The following is a 27915-nucleotide window of genomic DNA, read 5'->3' as shown; positions in this document are numbered from 1 at the left end:
CAAAATAATTAATCCAAAAATAAAACCGACCCGACATGAACTCAATCCGTATCCGGTAAACATCATACCTGAATTTTATCTGTCAATGATGTGACCCGATCTGAACGATATCTGACTGAAGTCCACCCGAAGCTGAATTAACCTGGTCTTTATATGCTTCGGACCTGAACTGACATCGATCCGAAATGAAAATGATATGACCTGAACCCGATCTGGTGTCAAATCAACCTGAAAATAATCCGAACTGATTTGACCTGACCTAAACCCGATCTGGATCTGGTATCAAATCAACCTGAGTTGACCTGTACATGATTTTACTCGACCTGTCAAGATACAACTGAAACCTGTCCGATTACCTACAACCTTATCTCATAGTACATCAGGAGCCGCTTTTCCAGGATTTGGATTCTTTCATATGCAAAAATGTTACTATCACTGACCCAAAAATGACAGAAAACCCCGCTAGGACTCTTACTTTTTAGGTTATAGTAATTACCAGTTTATCAGTGCCAATCAAGGCCTTCATAAAAACCCATTCCCGGAGGTGGCAGTAGCCAGTAGCATCATTTCTCTACTCTTGACGTTCTTCTATCAATTAAACTATAATGTTAAATAACTCGCTGCTTTTAACATAGATTCACCTAACATACCCAAAATCAGCTCATTTTACCTACAAACTAGAAAGAAAAAGAAAACCACACACCATTTTCATAGATAGAGTGGTAAAAGCTGTTATTATAGTTCTATCTAAATGATGATGTGATATGTGTTTTTCACTCGAAGTGATGAAATGATATATGACATGTCATCAATTAAGTACATGTAAAAATATCACCTTAACAACACGTGTTGACTGTTACTCAACTAACGATTTTTATCTTACATGAATTTTTTTGAACAAAAATTGAAACATTGGAGACAAATACTTCAAAAAAAATATGTACCAAAGTGACCATTTAGAAGCTGAATCAAGGCGCGTAGATAATCATTCCAGATTTTCTTTCTTTCTTTTGCTACAGAACCTTAGCTACTGAAGCAGAATGGATATGAATATAATAGCACGGTATTCTTACACCTTCCAAATACACAACATGATCCAAACACACTTTGCTAACAAGTCGGATGACGTCCCTAGTTGGACTATAGAAACAACAGATAGAACTGTAATTATATGGCTAAGAAATTTGACAAAACTGTATTGTCAAGTAGATCAATAAGTCATAAGAGGTGACCCACTGCAGTGAACATCAGAAGCATCGGAAAGCCTTTGCCTTGGAGACAATGTTATGATTCCAGCTGCATCTACATCAGAGTTTAAAATGTTTTTCCTCTTCTGAATTTCACAACTGGATTTCTCTTCTGATGCCTCAGCAATTGGACTCAAAGCCTCCGCTTCCTTGGACTGAAGTGCCAACATGGCTTGAGCTTCAGTCACCACTGATGCATCACCGTCTGTAGCATATAAAATCTTGTGGATAGCTGCAACAATCTGCAATAACATAGAGTAAAACATTTAAACATTCAACTTCAACAACTGTTCTTACCACCAATAAAATTTTCCTAATATGAATCTGAATGTTGAAAGAGAGTACCGGGGAATCTTCAATTTCAGGAGTCTGGCAGAGAATCTCAATATCTCTCAACTTTGCAAAGTAAAAATCCCTCTCTTTCTCAAGACTATCGACAGATAGCTTCAACTCAGTGATCTACATTGTGCAGGAGAATACATCAGATTTTTCTTATTTCTTAAACAAATAGAACTATCAATTTGCTCCACGAATATGAAGTACCTGTTCATCATAAGCTGCCATCGACGTAGATGGTTTAGATGATGCCTTTGCTGATTGATTAGAAGGGTGTGCAGATGATGTAACATCATTGCTGTTCCTTCGAGCATGGGAAGATGAAGGTCTAGGAGCAGCATTTGAACCCTTGGTTGAGGATTGTTGAGGTGCTGATTTCTTGCCTGATTCTCTTCCTCCTTTAGAAGCCTCTCTCCTTTCTAGTGGATTGTAACTACATATGACAACGGCAAAAACCACTCATGGATCTTTTCATTTCTTTTAATTCATAAAGTAACTAGTTTGATGAAATTCAATTATGAATTATTAGTATAGATGCTAATGCTCAGGCCTAAATGTCAGTATCAAATGCGCCAAACCATTAAAACAACCTGTTTCATGAAAATTAATTACGAATATACTAAGCTCAGGCCAAATTAATTTCAGTATCAAATGCGATAAACCACTCATCAATAAAACAACCAGTTTCATGACTTTCAAATTTTCAACTATGAATAATGAACATGCCACGACTCGGGATTGTCAGTATCAAATGCTGGCAAAACCTTTACTAGAAGCAGATTGAAACTCTCAAATATAACAAACTATTGCAACATGAGATAATAGTGATGGAAGAAAGATTAATAAAAAAAACAATGCCAGATTCTAATAAAGAAATTGGTTTTAAATTCATATAAAACAATTAATGTTAGCCAAAATTCTTAAAATTTGATACTTTAGTTAACCTGAATTAAATAGGGAAAAGAAACCATCTGTGACTTGGCTTAGAGAGAATAATCATCAGACTAGAATCAAACTAATTAACCTTTCAAATAATAAAAAGAGAACCAAACTAATTACAAATAAAATTAAGGTTTAAAAGAAATTTACTTATTTATCCCGCCTCCATTAACCGAATCACAGTATCTTTTCATCCATTGCATGAACTCCAGATTATCAAGCGGCCTTCCTTTCACCAACTTGCTCACCTCAATATGCTAAAAACAATGAAAAAGGAATTTATTAAAAAAATCAAAACCAGAAGAAATCCTTGAAAAAATAAAATAAACTTAAAGACCTTGGTAATTTTGAGTTTGTTAAAGATATCTTGGAGGACTTTGTAGTTTTGGATCATCTCGTATTCGTTCTTGGCATCAAAATTGACTTTGTGCATCGGTACCATCCCTGGATGAACCGCATCCATCATCTGGCAATGAACGGCGCCAGAACATGCCTGAAAACACAAATCATTTCAATAAAATCAAAAAGTTTCTTGATTTATATAATAAAAAAGCGGCAAGAATAACGACACAAAAAGGAGAAGAAAGAAACCTCTTCGACTTTGGAGAGACTGAGATGGAGAGTGGTGTTGATCCAAGAAAGAATCTCAGATCTGCCGACGAAGTAAGCCCCATCCATCATACCGATGTTGGTCGCCATTGCTTTCTTTCTACTTCAGCTTTGCTGTTTCGGATTTCTTTTCCTTCTTTCCTTTTATTTTGTATTTTCTTCCGGACGCGGCTGTTGTAATGGAAAGAGACGTTTGAAAGAGTTTTAAAAATTAGAGAATGAGCGGGATCTCCTCCAATTCAAAAATAAGGGTTAAAAAGGGAAAGACAGCCCCAAAATTAAATCTCTTAATTTCTTTGCAAATAATTGCACCAAACATTCACAATTTATATGCATGTTTTAATTGGTCCCAATTTTTAAAATATTTTAATCCAAATTTTGAATTATTAATATCATTTTAATTATATCTTTTATAAGTTTAATGATATATTTAAGTCTTAAAATATTAATTTATATATAATATATAGCAAATTATAATATTTGAATCAAATTTTAAATATGTGTATATATCTAATCCAAACTATCTGTAAAATACGTGCATAATATTTAAAACTGGTATAATGCCAACAAATATTACTAATATTTGACCTGATTTGATTTCCATTATCTTTTTAGCACTTTAACATTTAACATTTCATTTTGAGCATAAGGATCTTTTAGTGGATAAAAATTAGGGTAAAGTATACTAATGGTCACTAAACTTTTCTAAAGTTTTCATTTAGGTCCCCCAACTTTTAAAACTTATAATATAATCCCCCAACATTTAGTCCATTTGCAATATGGTCCCTCAACATTTAGTCCATTTGCAATATGATCCCCGACGTAACTGTTGGGGGACCATATTGCAAACGGACTAAATGTTGGGAGACTATATTGCAAGTTTTAAAAGTTGGGAGACCTAAATGAAAGCTTTAAAAAAGTTCAGTGACCATTACTATACTTTACTCTAAAATTAAATTAATAGAATCACTTCATAATATATAATATCTGATACAATTAATGAAATAATATATTGTATATTAGTGATTATACTTAAAAATATATATCAACTAAATACCAATGAGAGAAAAATAAAGAGAGTACTTTATACTTCTTATTAGTTAATTCTTTTAAAATAATTACGCTTAAAGTGAATTTGAACCTATAACTCTTAATATATATCAATAGAATTATGAATTGATCCGTTAAGGATGTTTGTGATTTGATTTATCTAAGTTATCCGATCGGATTAAAATTTAGTTCAGTTAATCAATAAGATAATTAGATATTGAATTGTTAATAGTTAAAAAATTCAAAATTTGTCTAATTGTTAATTCTATTCGAAATCGATTATTAATTAAATTAACTAAATTATTTAAAGATATTTTTTTGAAAGGAAATGGGTCTCGTTAAAAATCTACTCTAAAGCCTATTAGGGGAAAAGAGTACCCGGATGATATTAATAGGAGAATCACAATTACATCGAGTTTGTACTACAACCAATATGAATAACCTGTGCAGCCAAAACACAATACATGACCATACCCTATTTCCCCAATCCCTGCTATAAAAGCATAAATGGAACTACAGTCATATACAGGGAAATAAATTCAAACAAAGCTTTACCAAATACCCGATTAGCAGCAATAAAAAATGTGAACAACACAGCAGCAGAACTGACCATAAACGAACCATATGTTCGCACTGAAAATCGACCAAACCAGGGATTACCTCGAGCCTTTAGAGACGCTAAATGCACGAGGGTTGCGGGTGAACTCCAAGGCTGAAGGTACCGATAGTGGCCACTTACTTCTGGCCAGAATCCGATTCGCAGCAGAGCAATATCGAATATTTGATCTGCAGAAAAGCTCTTACCCTTAAAAATGACTTCATTTCTGCAGAGTCATAGTGACCATATAAGTCCGAAAAAAGCTAGTTGCCACACTGGTTTGGATGCCCGACTACCCAGATAACAGTCCCAAAACGATATAAAAGATCTAGGATCCAAAGGAATTACACGATACCTCCCATAGCCTGAACCATTTGACCATACAAGCCAAGAAATATCACAGTGAAGAAGGAGATGGGGGATTGTTTCTTCCTCCCTACTACAAAATACATATTTAGTATTTTCCCCAGAGCAGGCACCACGTTTAGAGAGTTCAACCAACATTGGGATTCTGCCATGTATTACTTTCCACATGAATGCCTCCACTTTTGGTGGAAGGATGTTGGACCATACTAGCCTCCACTTTTGGTGGAGCGATGTTGGACCATACTAGCCTCCAACAAAGGTCCTCGGTAGAGCCATTCGACGAAACCAGCTCACAAAAATGCTTAGGATCCGGGGACCCCAACCAAACAGCAGCGTCCGAGGAGATAGAGGAAGCAGCAGCTCTGTTGAGCACTGATAAGAAACTGTCCCAAACATCCGATTCCCATACGAACAGTGCCCTTCGAATCTCAATGTTCCAATGCCATTCACCATTGGATTTAGAACCAAACTCATTCACACAACCCCATTTTTTAATGGCCAAGCCGTAAATCCTAGGGAACGATTTTTTAAAAGAGGCAACTTCTGTCCAATAGTCGTTCCAGAAGTCTATGGACTTACCATCGCCGAGGACTAGTCTGATGTTTTTACCAAAACGATTGTCTGGACAGAATAATGAACGTGTTATGTTTTTCCAGACCCAAGAGTTTTTCCTACCAATTGGATCGGAAGGCAGCAAAGCAGATTCATTATAACCATATTTTTTGCCAATGATTTTTCTCCAAAAACAGTTTTGATCCTTGCCGAATCTCTAAACCCACTTGTTAAGCAAAGCACGGGTTTTAGTCTTGAGGTCGAAGAGACTGAATATTTAGAAAAATAAAATAAAAACAAGTTGAAAGATATGTACTCTCTACCAAGCAAGCGAGGTGACCCTTTTCTATATTTTTCTAATGTCAATTGCCACGTTGCACACCATTTTAATTTAATAAATTAAAATTAATTCAATAAAATGTACAGATTTTAGAGTAAAGTATTGTAATGATCACTAAACTTTTCTAAATCTTTCATTTAGGTCCCCCAACTTTTAAAACTTGCAATATAACCCCCCAACATTTAGCCCATTTATAATATGGTCCCTCAACATTTAGTCAGTTTGCAATATGGTCCCTGACGTAACTGTTGGGGACCATATTACAAACGAACTAAATGTTGGGGGACTGAATTGTAAGTTTTAAAAGTTGGAGATCTAAATGAAAGCTTTAGAAAAATTCAGTGACCATTACTATACTTTACCCTAAAATTTATTAGTTAATAAATTATTAACAATTGGTGATGACTTAACAAATACAATTGCACTGCAATGTTGATATGTCATGTTCATATGTGAAAAAAGTGATGATGTGGCATATCATAATAAAAGTATTGTTTATTAAAAATAATTATAATTAAATTTAAGGTTTAATATAAAAATAAGTGTCTAAATTATACATTTTTTTATTTAGGTGCCTAAACTATTTTTCAGTCAATCCAAGTCCCTAAATTACAATCTAAAAGCTCTCAAAATCCTAAATCAAATTTCAAACCTTATCCTTCAAATTTATTACCCTAAATTTATTGTAGGAATCAACATCCCAAGTTATCATATGGATTTTTTTTCTTCAAAATGTTTAACTGCCACATAATACTTCGTTAAATGACTAACAAAAGTTAACAGATGCGGGATTAAAATCGAAAACGCAAGAGATCAAACACACTTAATTTTTGAATCAATGACCAAAATTAATTAGACCAAAAATAGCGGCTATTCGTAAATTTACCCAATTTAAATTTATCTTACCCTATCAACTCATTAAGTTGAACGAGCCTTGTGGGAAATAAACTGAACCTAATTATATCGGGCCTAAGTAGATGTACGTTGATCATCCAGATCCGAGACGCATAATTTAAATAGTGGAGCAGGGCCAGCCCAATAAAATAAAGCTTTCAATAAAGCAGTTTTTTTTTCTTATGAAAAAAAGTAGAGAAAATCGCCTCAGTGACCAAAAATGCTTTATAATATACGATTTTAATCAACTTTTTTTGGATTTGCCAAAATGACCAACAAAATCGCAATGCGAAATAAAAATCGCAACGTGATCTCCAGAATCGCAAATCAGTTCCCAGAATCGCAATGCGATAGTACAAATTCGCATTGCGATTTTCAAGAATCGCAACGCGAATATGAAAATTGCAACGCGAACATATAAATCGCAACGCGATTCTGACTATCGCAACGAGTATCCGTAAAATCGCAACGCGTATCCGTAAATCACAACGACAATACGTAAAATCGCAACGCGTATCCGTAAATCGCAACGAGAATACGTAAATCGCAACGCGTATCTGTAAATCGCAACGAGAATACGTAAATCGCAATGCGTATCCGTAAATCGCAACGACAATACGTAAAATCGCAACGCGTATCCGTAAATCGCAACGCGGTTTTTAAAGCGCCATTAGAATCGCTACGCGTATTTTATTTTCAAATTCCAAACACGAATATTAATTGTCGGAACACTGAACCGTCCACAGTATATCCCGTAATCGCAACTCATAACCTAAAACCTAAAATCACAACTCAGTCCCATCTCCATCTCTCACTCTCTACGGCGAAATCCGTCCCCATCTCCGAAGATTTCCGTCCCCATCTCCGGCGAAATCCCTCACAACCATTCACGGTCAGAAATCCCTCACAATCATTTAGAAATGGAAAATCAACCTCCGAGGGTTAGTTTTTTTAATTATTTTTATTTTGAAATTTTTGCATTATTTTAGGTTTTTCATATTGAAATTGATGATAAGTTTACTGGTAATTTCAATAATAGATTAACCATTTCACTTAGATTTCTTATTAAATTCATTCGATTGCTACCAATACTGCTAAACTGTTTAGTCTTTAACCCTGTGAAGTTAGTATTTGTCTTTGTTTTGTCTTTTGGTTGAAGTAATGCAATCCATTAAAGTTTCAATTTGTAGAAGAAGAATAGTTTCTAAACTTAAAATCGCAACATGAAAATGAAAATCGCAACACGAAAATGACTATTGCAACGAGAGAAATGCAAATCGCAACGAGAGAAATGAAAATCGCAACGAGAGAATCGCAACGCGAAATGAAAATCGTAACGAGATAATCGCAACGCGAAACCAAAATCGCATTGCGATTTTCATTTCGCGTTGCGATTTTAATTTCGCGTTGCGATTTTCATTTCAACCAAAAGACAAAACAGTGTTGCAAATTTTAGTTTCAAGAATAAACTACTACTCTTTATGTTTATTGTTTTTGGTATATCTTCACAGTGTAGTTTTTGGTATATCTAACTTGGTATGTTTATTGTTTTTGTAGAAATTTTTTTTGGCTTTATTGACATTAAGGAATAAAGTTAGCCTAGCCACTACAATTGCTTCGAAGCTTTCACCTGCACAAAGAAAATTGTTTGAGGAAACTTGCTTCGGGCCATGGCTGAGAGTACAGCATCCGGGTGGAGATGCTAATTTGACCCATTTGTGGCTTCAGATCATGACTAGCGGTCTACCCGACAGTATACAACGTGGTGAGGAAGAGGTATGGTTTTATTTTCCACCGGCGTATACTTGTTTTGGGCGGAAGGAGTTCTGCTTAATCACTGGTCTACGATTCGGACACGATGATGTAGGCCGGTACACTCGTCATATCACCCGCCCATCATGGTTATCCCGGGTTTTTCCTGATGAGTCAATAGAGAAGCCGAACTTACACATCGACGACATGAAGAAATTGTTTAATAAGAAAGATGATTTTACTCGGATGAATGACGTCGATGTTGTCCGAGTATGCCTTCTACTACTTTTGTATGCCGGCTTTTTAGGCAGAGAGGCCAGACAACCTATTCCTCAGGAGCTAATATTATTGGTAGAGGACATAAATGCATGGAATCTGTTTCCGTGGGGTTCGTATATATGGAAAGCTACCTGGAATAAGTTGTCGTCTGCCTTTGATGACCGCAAAAGTTTGCGGGGCGATGGGTCGAAATACACTTTGTCAGGCTTTGTTTGGGCCTTTAAGGTAAGAATTTCTATATAATGTTTTCAAAATTATAATTAATTATTTAACAATTACTAATGTTTGTTATTATATTGTTTGTAGATTTGGATATCCGAGGCCTTTCCCGCCATGAAGACATATGCAATAAAAACTTCAAATGATATTCCCAGGGCTATTTCCTGGAAGAGGAAACGTCTGTTGGATTGGGAAGACTTAATACCATATGCGACAATAAATAATGTAAGTTAACACAAATACTATAAACAAGTTATTAATAGTAGACGTTTAACTTTGTTTGAGTTTTTATATTTTTAGGAGGCCAACATTCCATTAATGAGACTGACACCCACGGAGGCTGAGCTTGCCACTGATTGGTGGCAAGCTAGTCAGCATTTTTTTGATGGAACGAATGATGAGCAGCCTCCACTTCCTCCACTTCGAGAGCCATCACCTCACCCAGAGCCATCACCTGATCGACCCGACTATACACCTCTACAACGAGAGCCATCACCTATCCCGTCACATCATCGAGCCTCTTCTCCACCATCACCTCATGATAGGCGACCGACAAAGATGCCACGACTTCTATCTCCCTGTTCTCCACCTCCACCTCCACGGGATGAGTCAAGGGAGTTACGTGATGAGGTCAATGCCTTGCGTGAGGAGATCGGTACTCTACGCGATAACGATGGTGCATGGCGTGTGGAGGTGTCTACTTTACGTGGTGAGGTTACCGCTCTACGTGAGATGGTAGTATCATTGCAGAATGAGGTTCATACTCTACTCAACGAGGTAAGTTTAAGATTTTCCATATTTAACTTGATGATAAATTTACTCGTAATTTCACTTAGATTAACCATTTCACTTAGATTGCTTAGTAAATTTATTCGGTTGCTGCCAATACTGCTAAACCATTTATTCTTTAACACTGTGAAGTTAGTATTTGTCTTTTGTTTTGTCTTTTGGTTGAAGTAAATTTATTCGGTTGCTGCCAATTCTGCTAAAATGTGTATTCTTTAACACTGTGAAGTTAGTATTTGTCTTTGTTTTATCTTTTGGTTTAAAGTAAATTTGTTCGGTTGCTGCCAATTCTACTAAACTGTGTATTCTTTAACACTGTGAAGTTAGTATTTGTCTTTGTTTTGTCTTTTGGTTGAAAGTAAATTTGTTCGGTTGCTGCCAATTCTGCTAAACTGTGTATTCTTTAATACTCTGAAGTTAGTATTTGTCTTTTGGTTGAAGTAATGCAATCCATTCAAGTTTCAATTTGCAGAAGAAGAAATAGTTTACTTTTGCAACACGAAACTTAAAATTGCAACGTGAAAAATGACTATCGTAACGCGAAATGAATCGCAACGAGAGAATCGCAACGAGAAATGAAAATCGCAACTAGAGAATCGCAACGCGAAATGAAAATCGCAACGCAAAACCAAAATCGCAACGCGAAACTATAATTGCTTTGCGATTTTCATTTCGCATTGCAATTCTCTCGTTGCGATAGTCAAATTCGCATTGCGATAGTCATTTTTGCATTGCGATAGTCATTTTCGCATTGCGATAGTCATTTTCGCGTTGCGATTTTAAGTTTCAGATTCTATTCTTCTTCTGCAAATTGAAACTTGAATGAATTGCATTACTTCAACCAAAAGACAAATACTAACTTCACAGTGTTGAAAATTTAAGTTTCAAGAATAAACTACTACTCTTTATGTTGTCATTGAACCTGCACTAAACCTATATGTTGTCCTTTTAAATGTTTATATAAGTGCTTACTTCTGAAATGTTATCTGATGCATTTTGTGAACAATGATATAATAATGACTTGGGTGAATACTATGCAAGTTTGAAATATATTTGTTTTTGTTCTCACTGTTTAATATCATGTCTGTTTATTTACTGATTTATGTATTAATTTATTTTTAGCGGCCCTTTAAGGTGGATGCTCTACGTCGGGTTTCTCTTGCAAGACGGAGTTCACGCATCAGACGGGGTGCACGTGCCATTACGTCTCTGTTCACCCCAATAGTGCGAAGAATTCGTAAGAAAAAGCCCGACTCACCTGTCATCGTTCAAGAGGTCTCCCCTATCGTTCAAGAGGCCCCTATCATCCCTCAAGAGTCCCCTTCCACCGTTCAAGAGGCCACTGTCATCGTTGAAGAGGTCCATCCCAACATTCTAGAGCCCGATTCACACAGCGTAATATATCGAATTATTGAGAAGCCCCCTCACGTACCGAACATGATGGATGACTGTTGGCTTTCGTATAAGTTATCGGCCAGTACCATTCCGGCAGATGAAGTGGAGAGGAAACAACTACCGGAAACAATTCTGGATAATACCCTTTGGGCTAAGATCGCAGTTGATTTTTATCTACATGAGCGGATCCAAGGGTGTTACGCTGACATATACAAACTCAATGATGATATGCATTTGTTGATTGAACGGTCTTGGTGGGGTGTATTATTAGGGGTTGAAGACAACGGCTATTTCGATGGGGGGGTAAGTCTTATATTTCTTATATTTCAGTTTGATTAAATTTTTTTTAAATTTATGTAATTCACTAATATATGTCTTTTTTTGTAAAACAGCATATTGATGCATGGGTGACACGTCTTCTAATTGTAAGGAAATTGAAGAAAAATATTAAAAAAATGCGATATACAATTATGCCGACGTCTTTTCACGTAGTTCACTTGAAGAATCAACGACAAGAATCATATGTGTTGGCTAATGGACAAGCTAAACTTTATCCTGCATGGTGGGAGGTCGATAAGGTTAGTATATTTGTTTAAATATTTTTAGGGTGTTCATAAATAAGTGCGCAATTTGAATTATTACATTTCGATGCAGGTGTTTATCCCTATTTTTTGACCTTACTCATTGGCTTCTCGTCCTGCTTCAGCTCCCATCCCTAAATACAATAGTATATGACAGCATGATAAATTACATATCATTATCTGATTTGAGAGATATGATTAAGGGATGGAGCTCTCATTTGGCTAAATTCTTGGATGCAATTGATTATTGGAATAAGTCTGGAAACAAGAAGCCAAAGAAGTTCAATGTTACAGTTATCAGAGACGAGACCGCGCCACAACAAACGAAGGAAGCCAGAGGGGATTGTGGTCCTCTTGTATGCATGTGCTTGGAGCGTTTGACGACAGGAATGACACAATTTCTACCTCCCACCGATAGAGATAGAGGTGCAGTAGGCTTGTGGTTTCGGCATTTTATGGCTAGAGTATGCGAGGCGCTGCCTACCTGCATCCGCATTATGAAAGTGTCCATAAACAATTTGTAAGTCAAATGCAAGTGTTGTTAAACATATTTACTCTTTTTGGTTTGAAAATGTTTGGTTAAGTAGCTAGAATTCAATAATTTGCTGTTTGTAGGTTTTAGATGTGTAGAAAGTGTTGTTGATTCAATGTTTGGTTTTTGCAGGTTAATCTTGAAGTGAGCTGCGTGAAATGGATGTATGGGTGCAAAAGTTGATTTCATTATTATTTTTTGATTGTTTAATTGATTTGTAAAAGATGATTTGTAAATGTTGATTTGTTTAATTGATGTGCACATAATATTTGTGCTTGTTTAATTGATTGAAATGTAATTGTTGATTTGTTGATTTCAATCTGCATTATGTTGAAACAGACTATCGCAATGAGGAAATGACTATCGCAACGATTTCGCGTTGCGATTTTCATTTTCGCATTGCGATTCACTCGTTGCGATTTTCATTTCGCATTGCGATTCTCTCGTTGCGATTTTCATTTCGCATTGCGATTCTCTCGTTGCGATTTTTATTTCGCATTGGGATTTTCATTTTGCATTGCGATTCTCTTGTTGCGATAGTCATTTCCGCGTTGCGATAGTCAATTCCGCATTGCGATAGTCATTTCCGTGTTGCGATAGTCATATTCGCGTTGCGATTTCTGCGTTGCGATAGTCAAATGAATGTCTAATAAGTGATAACAACTGAACATATCATAGCAATGTTCAAACTCAAGTTACTAATACATGCCTAACTGAAAATATTAAAAGTTCACACATAATATACACATAATACAACGTTTGCATTTAAAAATCACCTAAGTTAACAGTCCCAAAAGTTGAAGACGGTTGTGATTGGGATTTTGATGAGGATCCATATTTTGGTAGAGGAAAAGATGATTGTAATGGCACTGGTGATCCACATGTCAACCTTGTATGACCACTTTCCTTGCACCGACTACATGTCGATCTATTCTTCTCTTCACCCTTAGACGGTATACGATCGTGACTTTTTTGTCACCCAGGTAGCCTTCTGTCCATGGCTGGTGGCAAAACTGTTTGTAAGTCATCTGGAATATCCCACTCAGAAGGATGTGGAATAGGGTAGACAATCTCACCATAAGTCTGTCGATATACTTCTGTAGTGTAGCAATCCATAGCATATGCGCTTGAATCATCTTGGTTTAGATGAAGAGAAACTTTTATAACATGGCCACACGGATAACCAGATGTTTGTCATTTCATACAACACGTCTTTGCATTTAGATCGACAAGACCATTTAAGTTATTATCCAGTACTTCAAACAAAGTGTTTGAACATGGTTCAACTCTCCATGACGTTGACTTCACAACACGTTTCGTTATCTTTTTTTCTGTCCATGGCGTAACACGATGTTCCAATGTTCCTGTAAATTTAAATAAATAATACTTAGTAAAATATATGATAAGTTACGAATTTAAAGAAATAATACCTGCATGGTTTCTTTTCTTATAGTACCACTGTTGAATAGAGGCTCAAAAAAACTCCATTAACATAGTAATGGGTAATTTTCGGGAATGACGACTTAGAGCGTTGATTGATTCTGCACTATTAGACGTCATGAAACCATATCTTGCTCCAAGTTGATGTACTCTTGACCATCTTTCAAACCCGACATCTTCTAGTGTTTGAGCACACTGAGGCAAAACACGTCTTAAACAGTTTATATGCTTATTAAAATCCACTTCCCGATAAGCTTTTACAGCCTTCCAGTATGTCCATTTGTGATATTTTATACCAACAGACCTTGATTTTAGATTTCTATACAAATGAACACCACAAAGTCCATGAAAAGCATCTGGGAAACACCTTCTAACAGCGTTGTCAATTGAGTTTGCCTTATCGGATATGATTGTCAGATTGCTAATAGGACCTATGTAATCCCTAAGATGCCCCATAAACCATGTCCATGAATCAAAGGTTCCAGATTTGCCAACCCCGTAAGCTATTGGCAGTATCACATTGTTAGCATCCATGGCTACTGCTAATAAGTTTACTCTAAGGTATCGACCTTTTAAATGTGCTCCGTCAACTATAATAACTGGGCGCATGCAATTAATAAACGAATGAATCTACAAAATCATATACACAAGAAATATAATCATTTAAATGTGAAATGCATGTAACTAACAAAAATGAGTCAACAAAATTATATTGATTTACTAACCGCAGCACCAATGGCGATAAACAACAACTCAAAGCTTCCATCTCTATCTGTTTTGATATGAGTTACCGACCCATGATTTTTCAGCTTTAAATTGTGACAATAAGCCGGCAGTTGGGCAAACGATGCTTCTGGCGACCCCCTCAACAATTCCAAGGCATAACATTTGGCTCTCCAAGCTTGAGAATATGAGATACTAATCTTGAACCGAGCATTCATGTCAGTCGTAATTTCATGTCCCCGATATACCATGTCATTCAAAAATATTAACTCAGCTAGAAAACCACCCAACACCTTTTTGTTTGCCTGTCTATGGTGAGGAAAAACTTGGGTTCTTGAACATGTATGTTTATCAATAAAAGTCCTAACTTGAAACATTTCGAAATCTTTTATCCTTTTTGCAATTATACGCCACATACAGTTTTTGTCAATCATACACCTTGTTTTGCTTGATTTGTTAACTTTTAGTTGATAGCCATCTTCCACACATTTCGTATACAAAGCTATCTTCAAGTCTTCCTTTGTATCAAAACAATCATCTTTCTTGATACGAATAATTTTTGTGTAACAATCAACTGCTATCTTTACCAACTCTTCTTCTGGTATCTGAAGTAATTCTGGCATATTCCAGTTATACTCTCGTGGCATTTTCTTCGGGGACTTTTCTTTGGGGATTTCTTCTTCTTCTTTTTCTTCTTCAGTGTTATATGAATTACAAAATTGATGTTCAACATGTTCATTTACAGTCGTAACTTCCTCCTCATTATCATCAACAATATCTTCCTCGACAATGGTTGTTTCATCATCAAAATTCGGGTATTGACCAATATCAAAATCATTACACGCAGGGTCTGTTTCTTCTTCTGAAAAATCATCAAAATCCGAGTATTGACCAAGATCAAAGTCCGGGTATTGACCAAGATCAAATTTTGAATATTGACTAGTACTCACAATTTTTTCTGTTGGCTCATCATCGTCTAACTGGTCAATACGAAAACCGGAATTTGGTGCTGAAAGTTGATTGGGATTTGGATTAGGGAAATGTTGTGGGTTTTGAGATTGTGTTTGGTATTGGAAATGTGGTGAAACAATATTTGCTTGGTGATGAAATTGTGGTGGAACCATTAAATTTTGAGCACCATAAACTGGGGTTGAAAAACTTAGTTGATTACTACCCGCTACTGACCCAACTTCACTACTTCTAGGTTCAACAACATACAATGTAACATCATCACTTGAAACACTAATGTAATGAATCGTTCAACATCTTCATTGTCGGTTAACAAATAAACTTTACCATTTCTCTGATAAAATAGCCTAAATCCACTTAGGGGCTCTAAATTCAATTTATTTGCAACACATAACATTAGAGTTTCATAAGTTAACTTTTTTAATGACAGTTTTAGTTGAAGATTCATGGGTAAAGGCATATATTGTAAAACACCATGAACATTCTCCCATGACCTTCCAAAACACAAATCTATCCAAACATGATCAATATTAGATGATTTCATTATTGTAAATTAATTTACTAAACAAACGAGCTGCGAAACTAAAACCTGTTGCAGAAATGGATGAAGATTTCTCATTCTTGAAACCTTTGGATATAATAACAAAGGATGTAAATTAATTGTGGCAAATGATAAAAGAGAAAAGGAAGAATATCCAAAAGGATATAAACAAAGCTAGGGACAAAGATAAAGATAAAGAGGTTGAGAGGGAGCATGAAAGAGAGCGTGGACGAGTGCGAGAGAAAGAAAGACACGAAAAGGAGAAGGAACGTGAAAAGGAAAGGAAGAGGGCTGAAAGAAATAAGGAGAGAGAAAAACAACTTGAAGAACTTGCTTATAGAGAGATGGTTTTGGATCAAAAAGACAAGGATGTCGTTAGGCATGAAGAAAATGGAACATTTGTAGGTTAGTTAACTCCTTTGTTATATTTATTCCTTGTTTGATACCATTATATTTCTATAAGCTTTGACCTTTCGTGTAAATGAATATTGATGATTCACCTGAAATTATATATATATATATGCAAGATAGCTCTCTTAACCAGTCTGCCGGATCATTCATTTTCATGTCCATTCACTATTGCTTCTCATTATGTAGGACCAGAACCTATATTGCTACTATGCCAACCCCAACATCTCATGATGCTCGTGAAATTCCTAGCTCCGAGGTTACCATTTTGGAAGGGCATACTTATGAGGTTTGAGCCTTTTTAAACTTTTTTCATACCAAGATGGACTTGCACATATGCACATTTATTCCCACTCTCTTCTCTCTATGAGCATTTATTACTGCAGGTTTGTGCGTGTGCATAGAGCCCAACCGGTTCACTTCTTGCATCAGGGTGAGTATTTTACTATAATAAAACTTTTCTTATATCGATATTTTGGTCTTTTACATATGTATTTTCTTTACTTCTCTATGTGTTTCCAGTCATTTTCCTCTCTCATTTTCCTGTTTAAAGTTGTTGATCTTTGTTGCTACATGAGATGTACCTTGTGTTAGATCAATGAGCAAGTTTAGAAGTTCTAAAATGATACAACTTAAGCCTTGTTGGTAGCAAAACCATTTTAATAGTCCTTATCATTGGATAAGTGGTTTGTAAACGGAAATGCAATATGTGCACTCTCCAGTTATGTGACTATAGGACCTGTAGTCAAGTGTATTGTCGTTTATAATGTGTTCTAGGGTTGGACAGTTGAAGTTCTTCATGTTCTGCAGAGATACCTATTTACATTGTTATTGATACTGATTGAGGTCTTTCAGAAAATCAAACTGAGATCATGCTGCTCTATGCCAAGAGTTTCACTATATATGACTATGTCTCTTGTTGTTTCTACATGTCATCTGAGCAATTATTAAGTGTCTAGCATGGGTTTTAATATCTGTTGCTGAATAATGGAGTGTCTTTAATCAGTTTGTGCATTCACAAAGTTTCTTTGTTTATATCACCTTCACTGAACTTTCATTGTATGATTTTCTAGATCTGGAGATTCTACAACTTGTATTTGGACAATATCTGATGGCCTTTTCAGATCTGGTACACAAAACAGTCCTTTAAATGTTCTAGTTCTGAAGCATGTAAAAGGAAGAACAAATGAGAAAAGCAAAGATGTGACAACGCTTGATTGGAATGTGAGTATGTTGGAGGCTTATGTTGTTGACTAATTTTTTGTTCCTTTTAGTACAGAACAGATCCAACACTTTATCTCATTCACTTTATTTGATGTTATGGATTGCCACTTTATTTGACATGCTTTGGTATAGAGCTGACACTATGCAAGAGAACTAATAAGATTTAATGTAATAAAAGAATTGCTAGAGCTATCAAAAAGAAGCAACAAGAATAGTTGTAGGTAACTTTTTTTAGGAATTAGGATACACTTTTTTTTTATAGGAATAGAAGGTCTCATTAAAAACCTCCCTCTTAGTGGTTCTTTGTCCTAAGGTAAGAACCAACTAGCGGAAGGAGGAAAAGAGTACCTCAATTTATTAATGATAGCCAAATTATATAAGACTTAAATACACTTTTGCAAACAACATAAGACATCACACACTCTTATTAGATTTTTCATATTTAAATTGATAATAAATTTACTCGTAATTTTTTTTGATAAAAAAAGCCTCATTAAAAACCCTCTTCATACCCTACATGTTATAATAAACATAACATGAAGGGCATAGGAAGAAGGAAAAGAGTGCCTCTAGCTTTTATTAATGAGAACCATAATACACCTCCACACCTACATGACTAACTACTAACAACATAACCTTTAAGCCACAACTGTGGATACATAACGCACCCTAGTAACTCCCTTAAAAAACAGTCAAGATATAACACCTCTAAACCCAAAAATCAACCTATACCAGCTTTTGCTAATTCATCCGCTTCCCAATTTGCAGCTCTCGGAATATGCCTTGTAATAATACCCTTCATTTCCACACGAGTAGCTATATCCGTCACCAAGGATTTAAACAAAAGAGTACTAAGGTCCGGATTTTTAATCCACTTTAGAGCATTAGTCGAATCTGATTCCAAAATAATCCTCTGGCTTGGACTGTAACCAACTTCCTCAGTAAGAATCAACCCTCTTTTGATCGTCAAAAGCTCTGCAAGTAAAGGAGGACCTCCCCCTACCTTCTCTGAAAACGACCCAAGCACCGAACCACTCCCATCCCTAATCAATCCACCAATTCCCCCCTTATCCCAACCTTTGACCATTGCACCATCAACATTTACTTTTAAAAAACCTTCCGGAGGAGAACTCCAACTAGAAGGAGGAGGAGTCCTCTTATTAAAATTACCATTACAGTCTGCTAATTTTAAGTCTCCTATCAAGGAATCGAAAGGAATATGGACATCCTTAAATGAAGTTCCAAACCACGAAACAATTCTGAACCTTGTAATGAAGAACAACAACGCAGAATCAACATTCCCTTGCTGGAAAATCACCTCATTCCTACATTTCCAAACCGACCACAACACAGCCCTAGGGATAAACTTCCATATGAAAGATCTTGGAACTAACTCATCCCACGCAATTAAGAATTCCATCAACTTAGCCGGAACCACAAAGCAAACATTCCAGGACTTTAAGAACTTAACCCAAAGGTCCCACACCACATCACAGTGCAGAAACAAATGTGAGACCGACTCATTACACTTCCTGCACAAAGAACACACAATGAATTTACTCGTAATTTCAATATATAGATTAATCATTTCACTTAGATTGCTTAGTAAATTCATTCGGTTGCTGCAAATACTGTTAAACTGTTTAGTCTTTAACTCTGTGAAGTTAGTATTTTTCAATTTTCAGAAGAAGAGTAGTTTTTTAAACTTAAATTCGCAACATGAAAATGAAATTTGTTTTTGTTAGGAATTTTTTTGCCTACATTGACTTTAAGGAATAAATTAAGCCTAGTTACTACAATTGCGTCGACACTTACACATGTCCAAAGAAATTTGTTTGAGAATACTTGTCTGCATTGACAGCATGTTGAATTACATACCATTGTCTGATTTGAAAGATATTATTTGTAGGAGATAGGGCGATCTTTTAGCTAAATACTTGGATGTGATTGCTTATTGGACTAATTCAGGAAACAAGAAACCAAATAAGTTAAAAGTTACAATGATGAGAGACGAGACAGCGCTACAACAAACGTAGAGAGTCAGAAGGGATTGTTGTCCTCTTGTATGCATGTGCTTGGAACGTATGACGAGAGGAGGTAAATAGTTTCTACCTCCGACAGATAGAGATAGAGGTGCAGTAGGGTTGTGGTTTCGACATTATATGGCTAGAGAGATATATGCGAGACGTTGCCTACCTACATCCCGATGCTGAAAGTGTGCATAAACAATCATTTGTTATTGGTAAGTTTGAGTAATGGTTGTTAACTTGTTATTCTTTATTTTAGATGAAATATTTATCAAAAATAGTTTGAAAATGTTTGGTTAAGTACCTAGAATTCAATAATTTCAGCTCATATTTGTTGGTTTTGGATGTATAGAAAATCTTATGGCCATAACGTTTCTGCAGGTTAATCCTTCCAGATGTTATAATTTCTGACTAATGTCTGTAAGCTCCCTATTGTTAGAAGCATTTGGATGTACTGTCTGGGGAAAACTGATGTATCAATGTGCTGTAAAGTGTAAATTTTTTTTTCTTTAATTGATTTGTTGTTTAATTCCAATCTGCATTATGTTATAACATCTGGAATGATTAACCTGCAGAAACGTTATGGCCATGAGATTTTTTACACATCTAAAACCAACAAATATGAGATGAAATTATTGAATTCTAGGTACTTAACCAAACATTTTCAAACTATTTTTGATAAATATTTCATCTAAAACAAGTATTCCAACAAATTTCTAGAAGTAACTAGGCTTAATTTATTCCTTAAAGTCAATGCAGCCGAAAAAATTCTTAACAAAAACAAGAAACATACCAAGTTAGGTATACTAATAATATACCAAAAACTACACAATAAACAGACATGATATTAAACAGCGAAAATATAGCCAAATATGTTTCAAACTAGCCCGGTATTCACCCAAGTCATTATATCATAGTTCACAAAATGCATCAGATAACATTCCAGAAGTAAGTATAAACAATGTTAAAAGGACAACATATAGGTTTAGTGCAGGTTCAAGGACAACATTCTAGAAGAGTAGTTGTTTATTCTTGAAACTTAAATTCACAACACTGTGAAGTTAGTATTTGTCTTTGTTTTTTGGTTGAAGTAATGCAATTCATTCAAGTTTCAATTTGAAGAAGAAGGGTAATTTATTCTTGAAACTTAAATTCGTAACATGAAAATCGTAACTTGAAAATGAAATTCGCTACACGAAATTCACAACGCGAAAACTAAAATCGCATTGTGAATTTCATTTTCGTGTTGCGAATTTAAATTTCAAAAACTACTATTCTTCTGCAAATTGAAATTTGAATGAATTGCATTACTTCAACCAAAAGACAAATACTAACTTCACAGGGTTAAAGATTAAACAGTTTAGCATTATTGACAACAACCGAATGAATTTATTAAGTAATCTAAGTGAAATGATTAATCTATATATTGAAATTACGAGTAAATTTATCATCAATTTAAATATGAAAAATCTAATAATAATATAAAAATTTTAAAACAAAAATAATTAAAAAACTAACTCTCGGTGGTTGATTTTTCATTTGTGCCGTGAATGGTTGTGAGAGGGTGGCTCTGAGAGATGGAGATGGAGGGGGGTCGCCGGATATGGGGAAGGATGTCGCCGGAGATGGGGGACGGATGTCGTCGGAGAGAGTGAGAGATGGAGATGAGATTGAGTTGTGATTTAGGGTTTTAGGTTATGAGTTGTGATTTATGGGATATACTGTTTACATTTGTGTTACAAAATTAATATTCGGGTTTCGAATTCAAAAATAAAATTCGCGTTGCGAAAGTAAACGCGCTTTGTGAATTTGACTTTTGTGTTGCGAATTTCAAAACTGAGTTGCAAAATTGGAGTTCGTGTTGCGAATTTAAGATCGCGTTGCGAATTTATTGGTTATTTTCCCAAATTCAAAAAAAGTTAGTTAAAATTGTATATTATAAGACATTTTCGGTCACTGAAGTTATTTTCTCATTAAAAAATCCACCTTAATAGGGGCAAGTTGATATTCTCCCCTATAGGAACCACCATTTTCATCAATTCCACTCTAACAACAATTTGTTGATGAGATAGCTGTCAAAGGAAAGTCTCCACTCTAGGTGGAACTAAACCCAGCCATACACATTTGTTCCACTGAAATGTATCCTCAGAAATAGACGAAAGAGCTTTCCTGCAAACTTTAACAGAAAAACAACTCCTCCCCCATTCCACCCCACAGCAAACAGTCCTCCAATGACTCAGTTAGTTTAATTTCTTTAAGTCTGTCCAATAACTCAACCAACTGCAGCACTTCCCAATCACATAAATTCCTACTAGTCTTAATATTCCACTCCCATCCATTCAAATCAAAGCTTCCAAAATCAACCACATTGCCCTCTTTATTAGAAGAAAGGGCAAAAATCCTAGGGAAAAGGACTTTCAATGGGAAATCCCCAAGCCAAGTATCATTCCAAAAAGAGAGAGATTTTCCATTCCCTATTTGTATTTTTGCGTGAGATCTAAGGCAACCTCCAATGAAATCATTCTTTGTAAAGTTATTGACAGTTCCCCTCCAAATCCAAGAGTCTTTTTGAGAGAGAACCTTAGTGATATCTAAGGAATGACAACTCACATTGTGTTTGTTGCAAAATAATTTCTTCCATATCGTCTCTTTTTCATTTCCAAACTTCCAAACCCACTTCCCCAACAACGCCCTATTGGTAAGATTCAAATCAGCAACTCCCAAGCCTCCACCAGTCAACGGCTTACATATCTTTTTCTAACTAACCCAATTCATTCTCTTCTTCTCAACTCCTCCCCATAAAAAATTCAACATCAAAGAATTTAACCATTGACAAATAATATAAGGCATCTTGAAAATAGATAGGTAGAAGATAGGTAAGGATGAAAGAACCGACTTTATAAGCACCAATCTACCAGCCATGGATAAAGATGAAGCTTTCCACCCCGCCAATTTTCTATTAAAATTATTGATGACCTCCCACAACTTCTCCGAATTCTTTTTTGCCTCTAATGGAAGGCCTAAATATACCGTAGGAAATGAACCAATAGAACAACCAATATTTCTCTCCCAATCTTCAAGGATGTCGTTCTCCACATTAATACCATAAAGTTTACTTTTAGCTAAATTGAGATAAAGCCCCGTCATTAGGCTAAAAATCCTCAACACTCTTCTAACATTCTTAATCTGAGTAATTGAAGCTCCACAAAAAATAATTAAATCATTCGTAAATTGTTGGCACACCATTAACCAAAACTGACACCGAGGCTGAAGTAACACATTTTCTAATCCATCTGCACCATTTAGTTCCAAAACCCATTTTGATCATAACTTTAAAGAGAATATCTCAATCCACAGTATCATAAGCCTTCTTGAAATCAACCTTAAACACACAACCTTTAATCCTTTCTTCCTCCAAAAGTCAATAAAAGAGCAATCCATAGTTTGTCGACCAGGAATAAAAGCAAATTGCGAAGCACTAATTACATCATTCATACAACTTCTCAGTCTTCTCGAAAGACACTTCGAAAGGATCTTATACATCCCTCCTACTAAACTGATTGGTCTAAAATCATCTAATCCACCACTGTTAGAACCCTTTGGGATAAGAGTGATGAATGTATGATTAATACCATGCTCTCAATCTTTTCCCAAATAAAAGTTATGAAAAAATTTTAGAATATCATCTTTCAAAGAGGGCCAAAACCTTTTAAAAAACCCCATGTTCAACCTATGAGGGCCTGGAGCTTTGTTACTATCACATGAGTTTAGAGCCTCCCAAACTTCTTCTTCTGTAAACATCTTTTCTAAGCTAAGGCTCTATTCCAAGGATATTCTTGAAAAATTCAGCTTGATATCATCCACTTCCAAAGTTGACCAAACATTATAAGTTTCAAAAAAATGATCTCGGACCCTTGCCTTGATGAGAAGCGGATCATACAATATTTCATCTTTGACCTTAAGAGCATTTAAATAATTCAACCTCCTCCTTATAGTGGCACAAGTATGAAAAAATTTTGTATTTCGATCTCCGTCTTTGATCCATTTCACTCTTGATTTTTGACACCAAACTTGTTCCTCAATCCCGTATAACCTCCACAATTCATTTTTCAAGGACCACAAATCTGCTACAACGCCAGTGCCCCTCACAGCCTGCTGTTTCTGTAAATCACTTTCTAAAAGATGAATCTTCTGTTCTAAATCTGAAATAACAGCACCTGGAAACTGATCTCTCCTACCAGACCATTTTTTTATAGCTGATTTGGAGCTTCTGATGATACTCAGAATAACCGATCTTCTCTGAACTTTCTTGCATTCTTTAATAGCCTCTACAACCTGCTCATCAAACCCATACTCATTCATTAAACAATTGAACAACCTGAAAGGTTTCTTGCCCCAATTAGCTCCCCCACTCTCAAGTAAAATTGCATTATGATCAGAAATAGACTTTGGAAGTAAATGTCGGGTGATATCCGAAAAAGAAGAAGAAAAATTAATGTTCAGCAAAAACATGTCCAATCTGACAACAGTAGGTTCTTCCCGGTTATTTCCCCAAGTAAATCTTCCCCCAATTAAAGGTAAATCAATTAGGCCAGTTTGTTGAATAAAATGCCTAAAGATCTCCATAGAATTTCTATTTTGAGCTTTACCTTCCTTCTCTTCTTCTGATATATAGGCATTAAAATCCCCTCCCACACAAAAAAGGAGTAGTGAAACCATTTAGAAACAAGCAAAGTTCGTCAAAAAAGCCTGCTTTCTCTTCTTCCACTGAAGGACTATAAACATTAATAAAACCACAAATTGCACTTTAGGTACTTGCTTATCTGATTGCCATTTTTTTCAATATAGAATGAGTATGATTCCTTTTTCCTACTTGTATTCAGGGTGAGGGGACGTTGCTTGCAACAGGTTCATATGATGGCCAAGCAAGGATTTGGACTACAAATGGTTAGTCGGGTTACTTTATTTGTGCCATTCTATATCTTGAAATTAAAGGCCACAAATCTATTTTGTTAGACCAACCTTTGAGACTGTTCAGATATTCCAACTCGGTTTTTCCATGTATTTTTTGGTGCTCATTACATTCTCTTTTATTAAATCAATAGCTTGTTACCTGACCAAAATAAGAGGTTTATTTGTATTTTTAACTGAACTTGTTATATATTTAACCATTTATAATTACATTGCTATTTTGGACTGATTGTGAGAATTCTACACTTCATCTTCCTTGACACCTTTTCTCTCTCTGTCACCCAATTCTTTCTTGGTTTAGGTGAACTAAGAACTACGTTGAGTAAACACAAAGGACCTATATTTTCTCTGAAATGGAACAAGAAGGGTGATTATCTTCTTACGGGAAGCTGTGATAAAACGGCAATTGTGTGCGATGTCAAAGCAGAGGAATGGAAACAGCCCTTTGAATTTCACACAGATGGACCATTGGACTAAACTTTAATCTTTGGCTTTTGGTTGCATAACCCATATTCATTTCCCTAAGTTTCATCATTTTTACCTTTTAGGTCCAACCCTTGATGTTGATTGGCGGAACAATGTTTCATTTGCAACAAGCTCCACTGACAATATGATATGTGTTTGCAAGATTGAAGAAACACGCCCTATTAAAACCTTTGCGGGTCATCAGGTTTGTTTCTGGTTTTAATGGTTTAACAATCTCACAACTTTCTTGGTTGGTTTGTTAGTTTTGATCAAAAGAGTGAGCTAACTGTTAGATCCAAACAAGATTCAAACTGACCAAGAAAGGCCTAACCCTGATTCTTCTAGATTTTAACCAATACTAATCTTGATGCAACTTGTAGGTTGTATATAATGTGTCTCTAACTGCTTGTAATGTTCCCCATAAATTCCTCTCTCTTTCCCAAATCACATTTTTTTTCTTTTCCTTCTATTTCTAGATAAAATTTTTGTTACCTGCATCTGATAAAGAAGACTTAATGACACTTAGGTGCGAGATCAAGGTTCAGTCTGAGATGGAAATTCCAAACCCCGTCTTCCCTCTTGCATGCTTGAAATGATTATGGCAATCCTTAATTCATCTTATAGCTTTTGTTTGTGTGAAATGAATGTTTATACATCTTGGTTGTGTCTCTCTAAATTCTAAAATCTTTTTCTCCTTCATAGGAGAGTTTCAAGAGCTAAATATTTCATTTACTAATGTCTTGTTTTTCTGCGAAACAATTTGCTAGGGAACTTTTACAACAATGAACTAGCCTTATGGCTTCAATAACTTCCCAGCAATGGACTTTAATTTGTAACCAAAAACAATGTTTTATTTTGGATTTTTGATAAGTAAAACTTTTGAATAAAATTTGATCTCTAATCTTCTTTTCATATATCAAACTTTTTGCTTTTCAGGGTGAAGTAAATTGTATCAAATGGGATCCTACAGGTTCACTGTTGGCCTCTTGTTCTGATGATATTACTGCAAAGGTTATAGATGCTATCTTTTCTTCGTTACTTAGCAGACATCCTTCATGACAATATAAATTTTGGTTTTGTTGTACCTCGTCTGATTCACTTCCCTTTTGGAAAAATATATACATATACATTTATATAATTTTAAAATAGCATGCTACCTTTTTTGATTATTATAGCTTTATGTATATTGGTTTTTGTTCATCTTATATGTTTCAAGTTTCAACTAATAAAAAGTGTTTATGCAGATATGGTGCATGAAGCAGGACAAGTATGTTCATGATCTGAGGGAGCATTCAAAGGTACTTTTGGGCTTCGAATTTTCTTTTATATAATTTGTCTGTGCATGTATGGGTGCATTTATTTGTAATTTTAGTGGAAATTTTGAATAATTGTTCTGCAGGAGATATATGCCATCAGATGGAGTCCTACTGGGCCAGGGACAAACAATCCTAACCAGCAGCTAGTTCTTGCAAGGTAAAACTAAGTTATGCTTCTTATTAGGTCTAACATTTGAAGCCAGTTGATTGACCCGTATGACTTAGTTGTCTCAAATAGCAAAGTACTATCCTTTACATATAATCTTTTCAAATTTGGACTTGATTGAACTTATTGATAAAGATGTGTAGTTATTTATTTGTCTCTTCCTCTCAATGTTTTATCTCCATTATACTTCTATTCTTTTTCTCTCTTTCCAGTACATATTTTATGATGAAATTTTTTAAAATTTTAATTGATATTTCATGTGATGCAAGAGTGGGTTGTGACACAGTCACACAGGCATTGTTTCTAAGCCTGTACTGGCTGTCGATCCCAATTTAGGATGCAGTGTTTTAAGGATTAGACGTGCCTGATACATTCTATGTTCACTATTATGCTATGTGCTGTGAAATTAAACCCCTTTTTAGTTTGGAGATGAACACCCCTTTAATTATAAAGGAAATTCTTACATGTGTAGACTGCATTGCCTTAACTGCTATGTGTCCCGGTTTAAGTTAACATTCTCTTCATCTTTTTGTTTATTTTTATGTAGTGCGTCATTTGACTCTACTGTAAAGCTGTGGGATGTGGAACTAGGGAAACTTCTCTACAGCTTGAATGGACACAGGTATCATCCCTCAAATATGTTATTTATTCGTTTCTTGTATTTACACGATGGCAGAACTCAAATACTTTTATAATTATATACATCATAAGATCATAACTAACCTTGTTGATGCTGAAATGAGCAATTAGTCAAGCATGATTTAGGCAAAAATGAAGAATGCAACAGTAAATGCATTGCACCTTTTTTTTTAACCGAGTTTATTGATTTAACACTCAAGGGACCCTGTATACTCGGTTGCATTTAGCCCAAATGGAGAGTATCTAGCCAGTGGATCTCTTGATAAGTCCATGCACATCTGGTCCTTGAAGGAAGGGAAGATTGTGAACACATATACCGGCAATGGCGAAATATTTGAAGTCTGTTGGAACAAGGAAGGTGGCAAGATTGCTGCTTGTTTCGCAAACAATACGCTATGCATCTTAGACTTTAGAATGTAACATACCTAGAAACTTCCCTCTCTATTTAATGGATTGTAGTGAAAAAGGGGGGAAACTGTAACAATAGCGTAGGTCTTGTATTTCGTGGATTAGGCGTTCCTAGCTGAATTTGGTAGTTGGTTATTTGTAAT

At 35.5% G+C, this 27915-nt stretch overlaps 2 protein-coding genes across 2 annotated transcripts; one reads left to right on the top strand and one right to left on the bottom strand.

Annotated features, from left to right (window-relative positions):
- Positions 1 to 1005: 1005 nt before the first annotated feature.
- LOC120122652 (microtubule-associated protein RP/EB family member 1C-like) lies at positions 1006 to 23595 on the bottom strand. Its single transcript, XM_039141771.1, has 8 exons — positions 23591 to 23595; positions 23349 to 23355; positions 3114 to 3231; positions 2860 to 3015; positions 2673 to 2779; positions 1791 to 2016; positions 1593 to 1706; positions 1006 to 1489 (listed from the first exon to the last, which is right to left on the bottom strand). The coding sequence occupies exons 3-8, from the start codon at positions 3219 to 3221 to the stop codon at positions 1211 to 1213; spliced, it is 990 nt and encodes a 329-aa protein (XP_038997702.1). The 5' UTR covers positions 3222 to 3231; positions 23349 to 23355; positions 23591 to 23595; the 3' UTR covers positions 1006 to 1210.
- Positions 16277 to 27799, top strand: LOC120122740 (WD40 repeat-containing protein HOS15-like). Its single transcript, XM_039141849.1, has 12 exons — positions 16277 to 16527; positions 16746 to 16845; positions 16961 to 16989; positions 17630 to 17780; positions 24691 to 24754; positions 25080 to 25238; positions 25327 to 25448; positions 26180 to 26254; positions 26488 to 26541; positions 26643 to 26716; positions 27273 to 27347; positions 27565 to 27799. The coding sequence occupies exons 1-12, from the start codon at positions 16277 to 16279 to the stop codon at positions 27782 to 27784; spliced, it is 1374 nt and encodes a 457-aa protein (XP_038997780.1). The 3' UTR covers positions 27785 to 27799.
- Positions 27800 to 27915: the final 116 nt, after the last annotated feature.

This window comes from Hibiscus syriacus, unplaced genomic scaffold (genome assembly GCF_006381635.1).
Source record: "Hibiscus syriacus cultivar Baekdansim isolate YM2019G1 unplaced genomic scaffold, ASM638163v2 tig00110387_pilon, whole genome shotgun sequence".
NCBI lineage: Eukaryota > Viridiplantae > Streptophyta > Magnoliopsida > Malvales > Malvaceae > Hibiscus > Hibiscus syriacus.
This window is presented reverse-complemented; position numbering and strand designations above follow the sequence as displayed.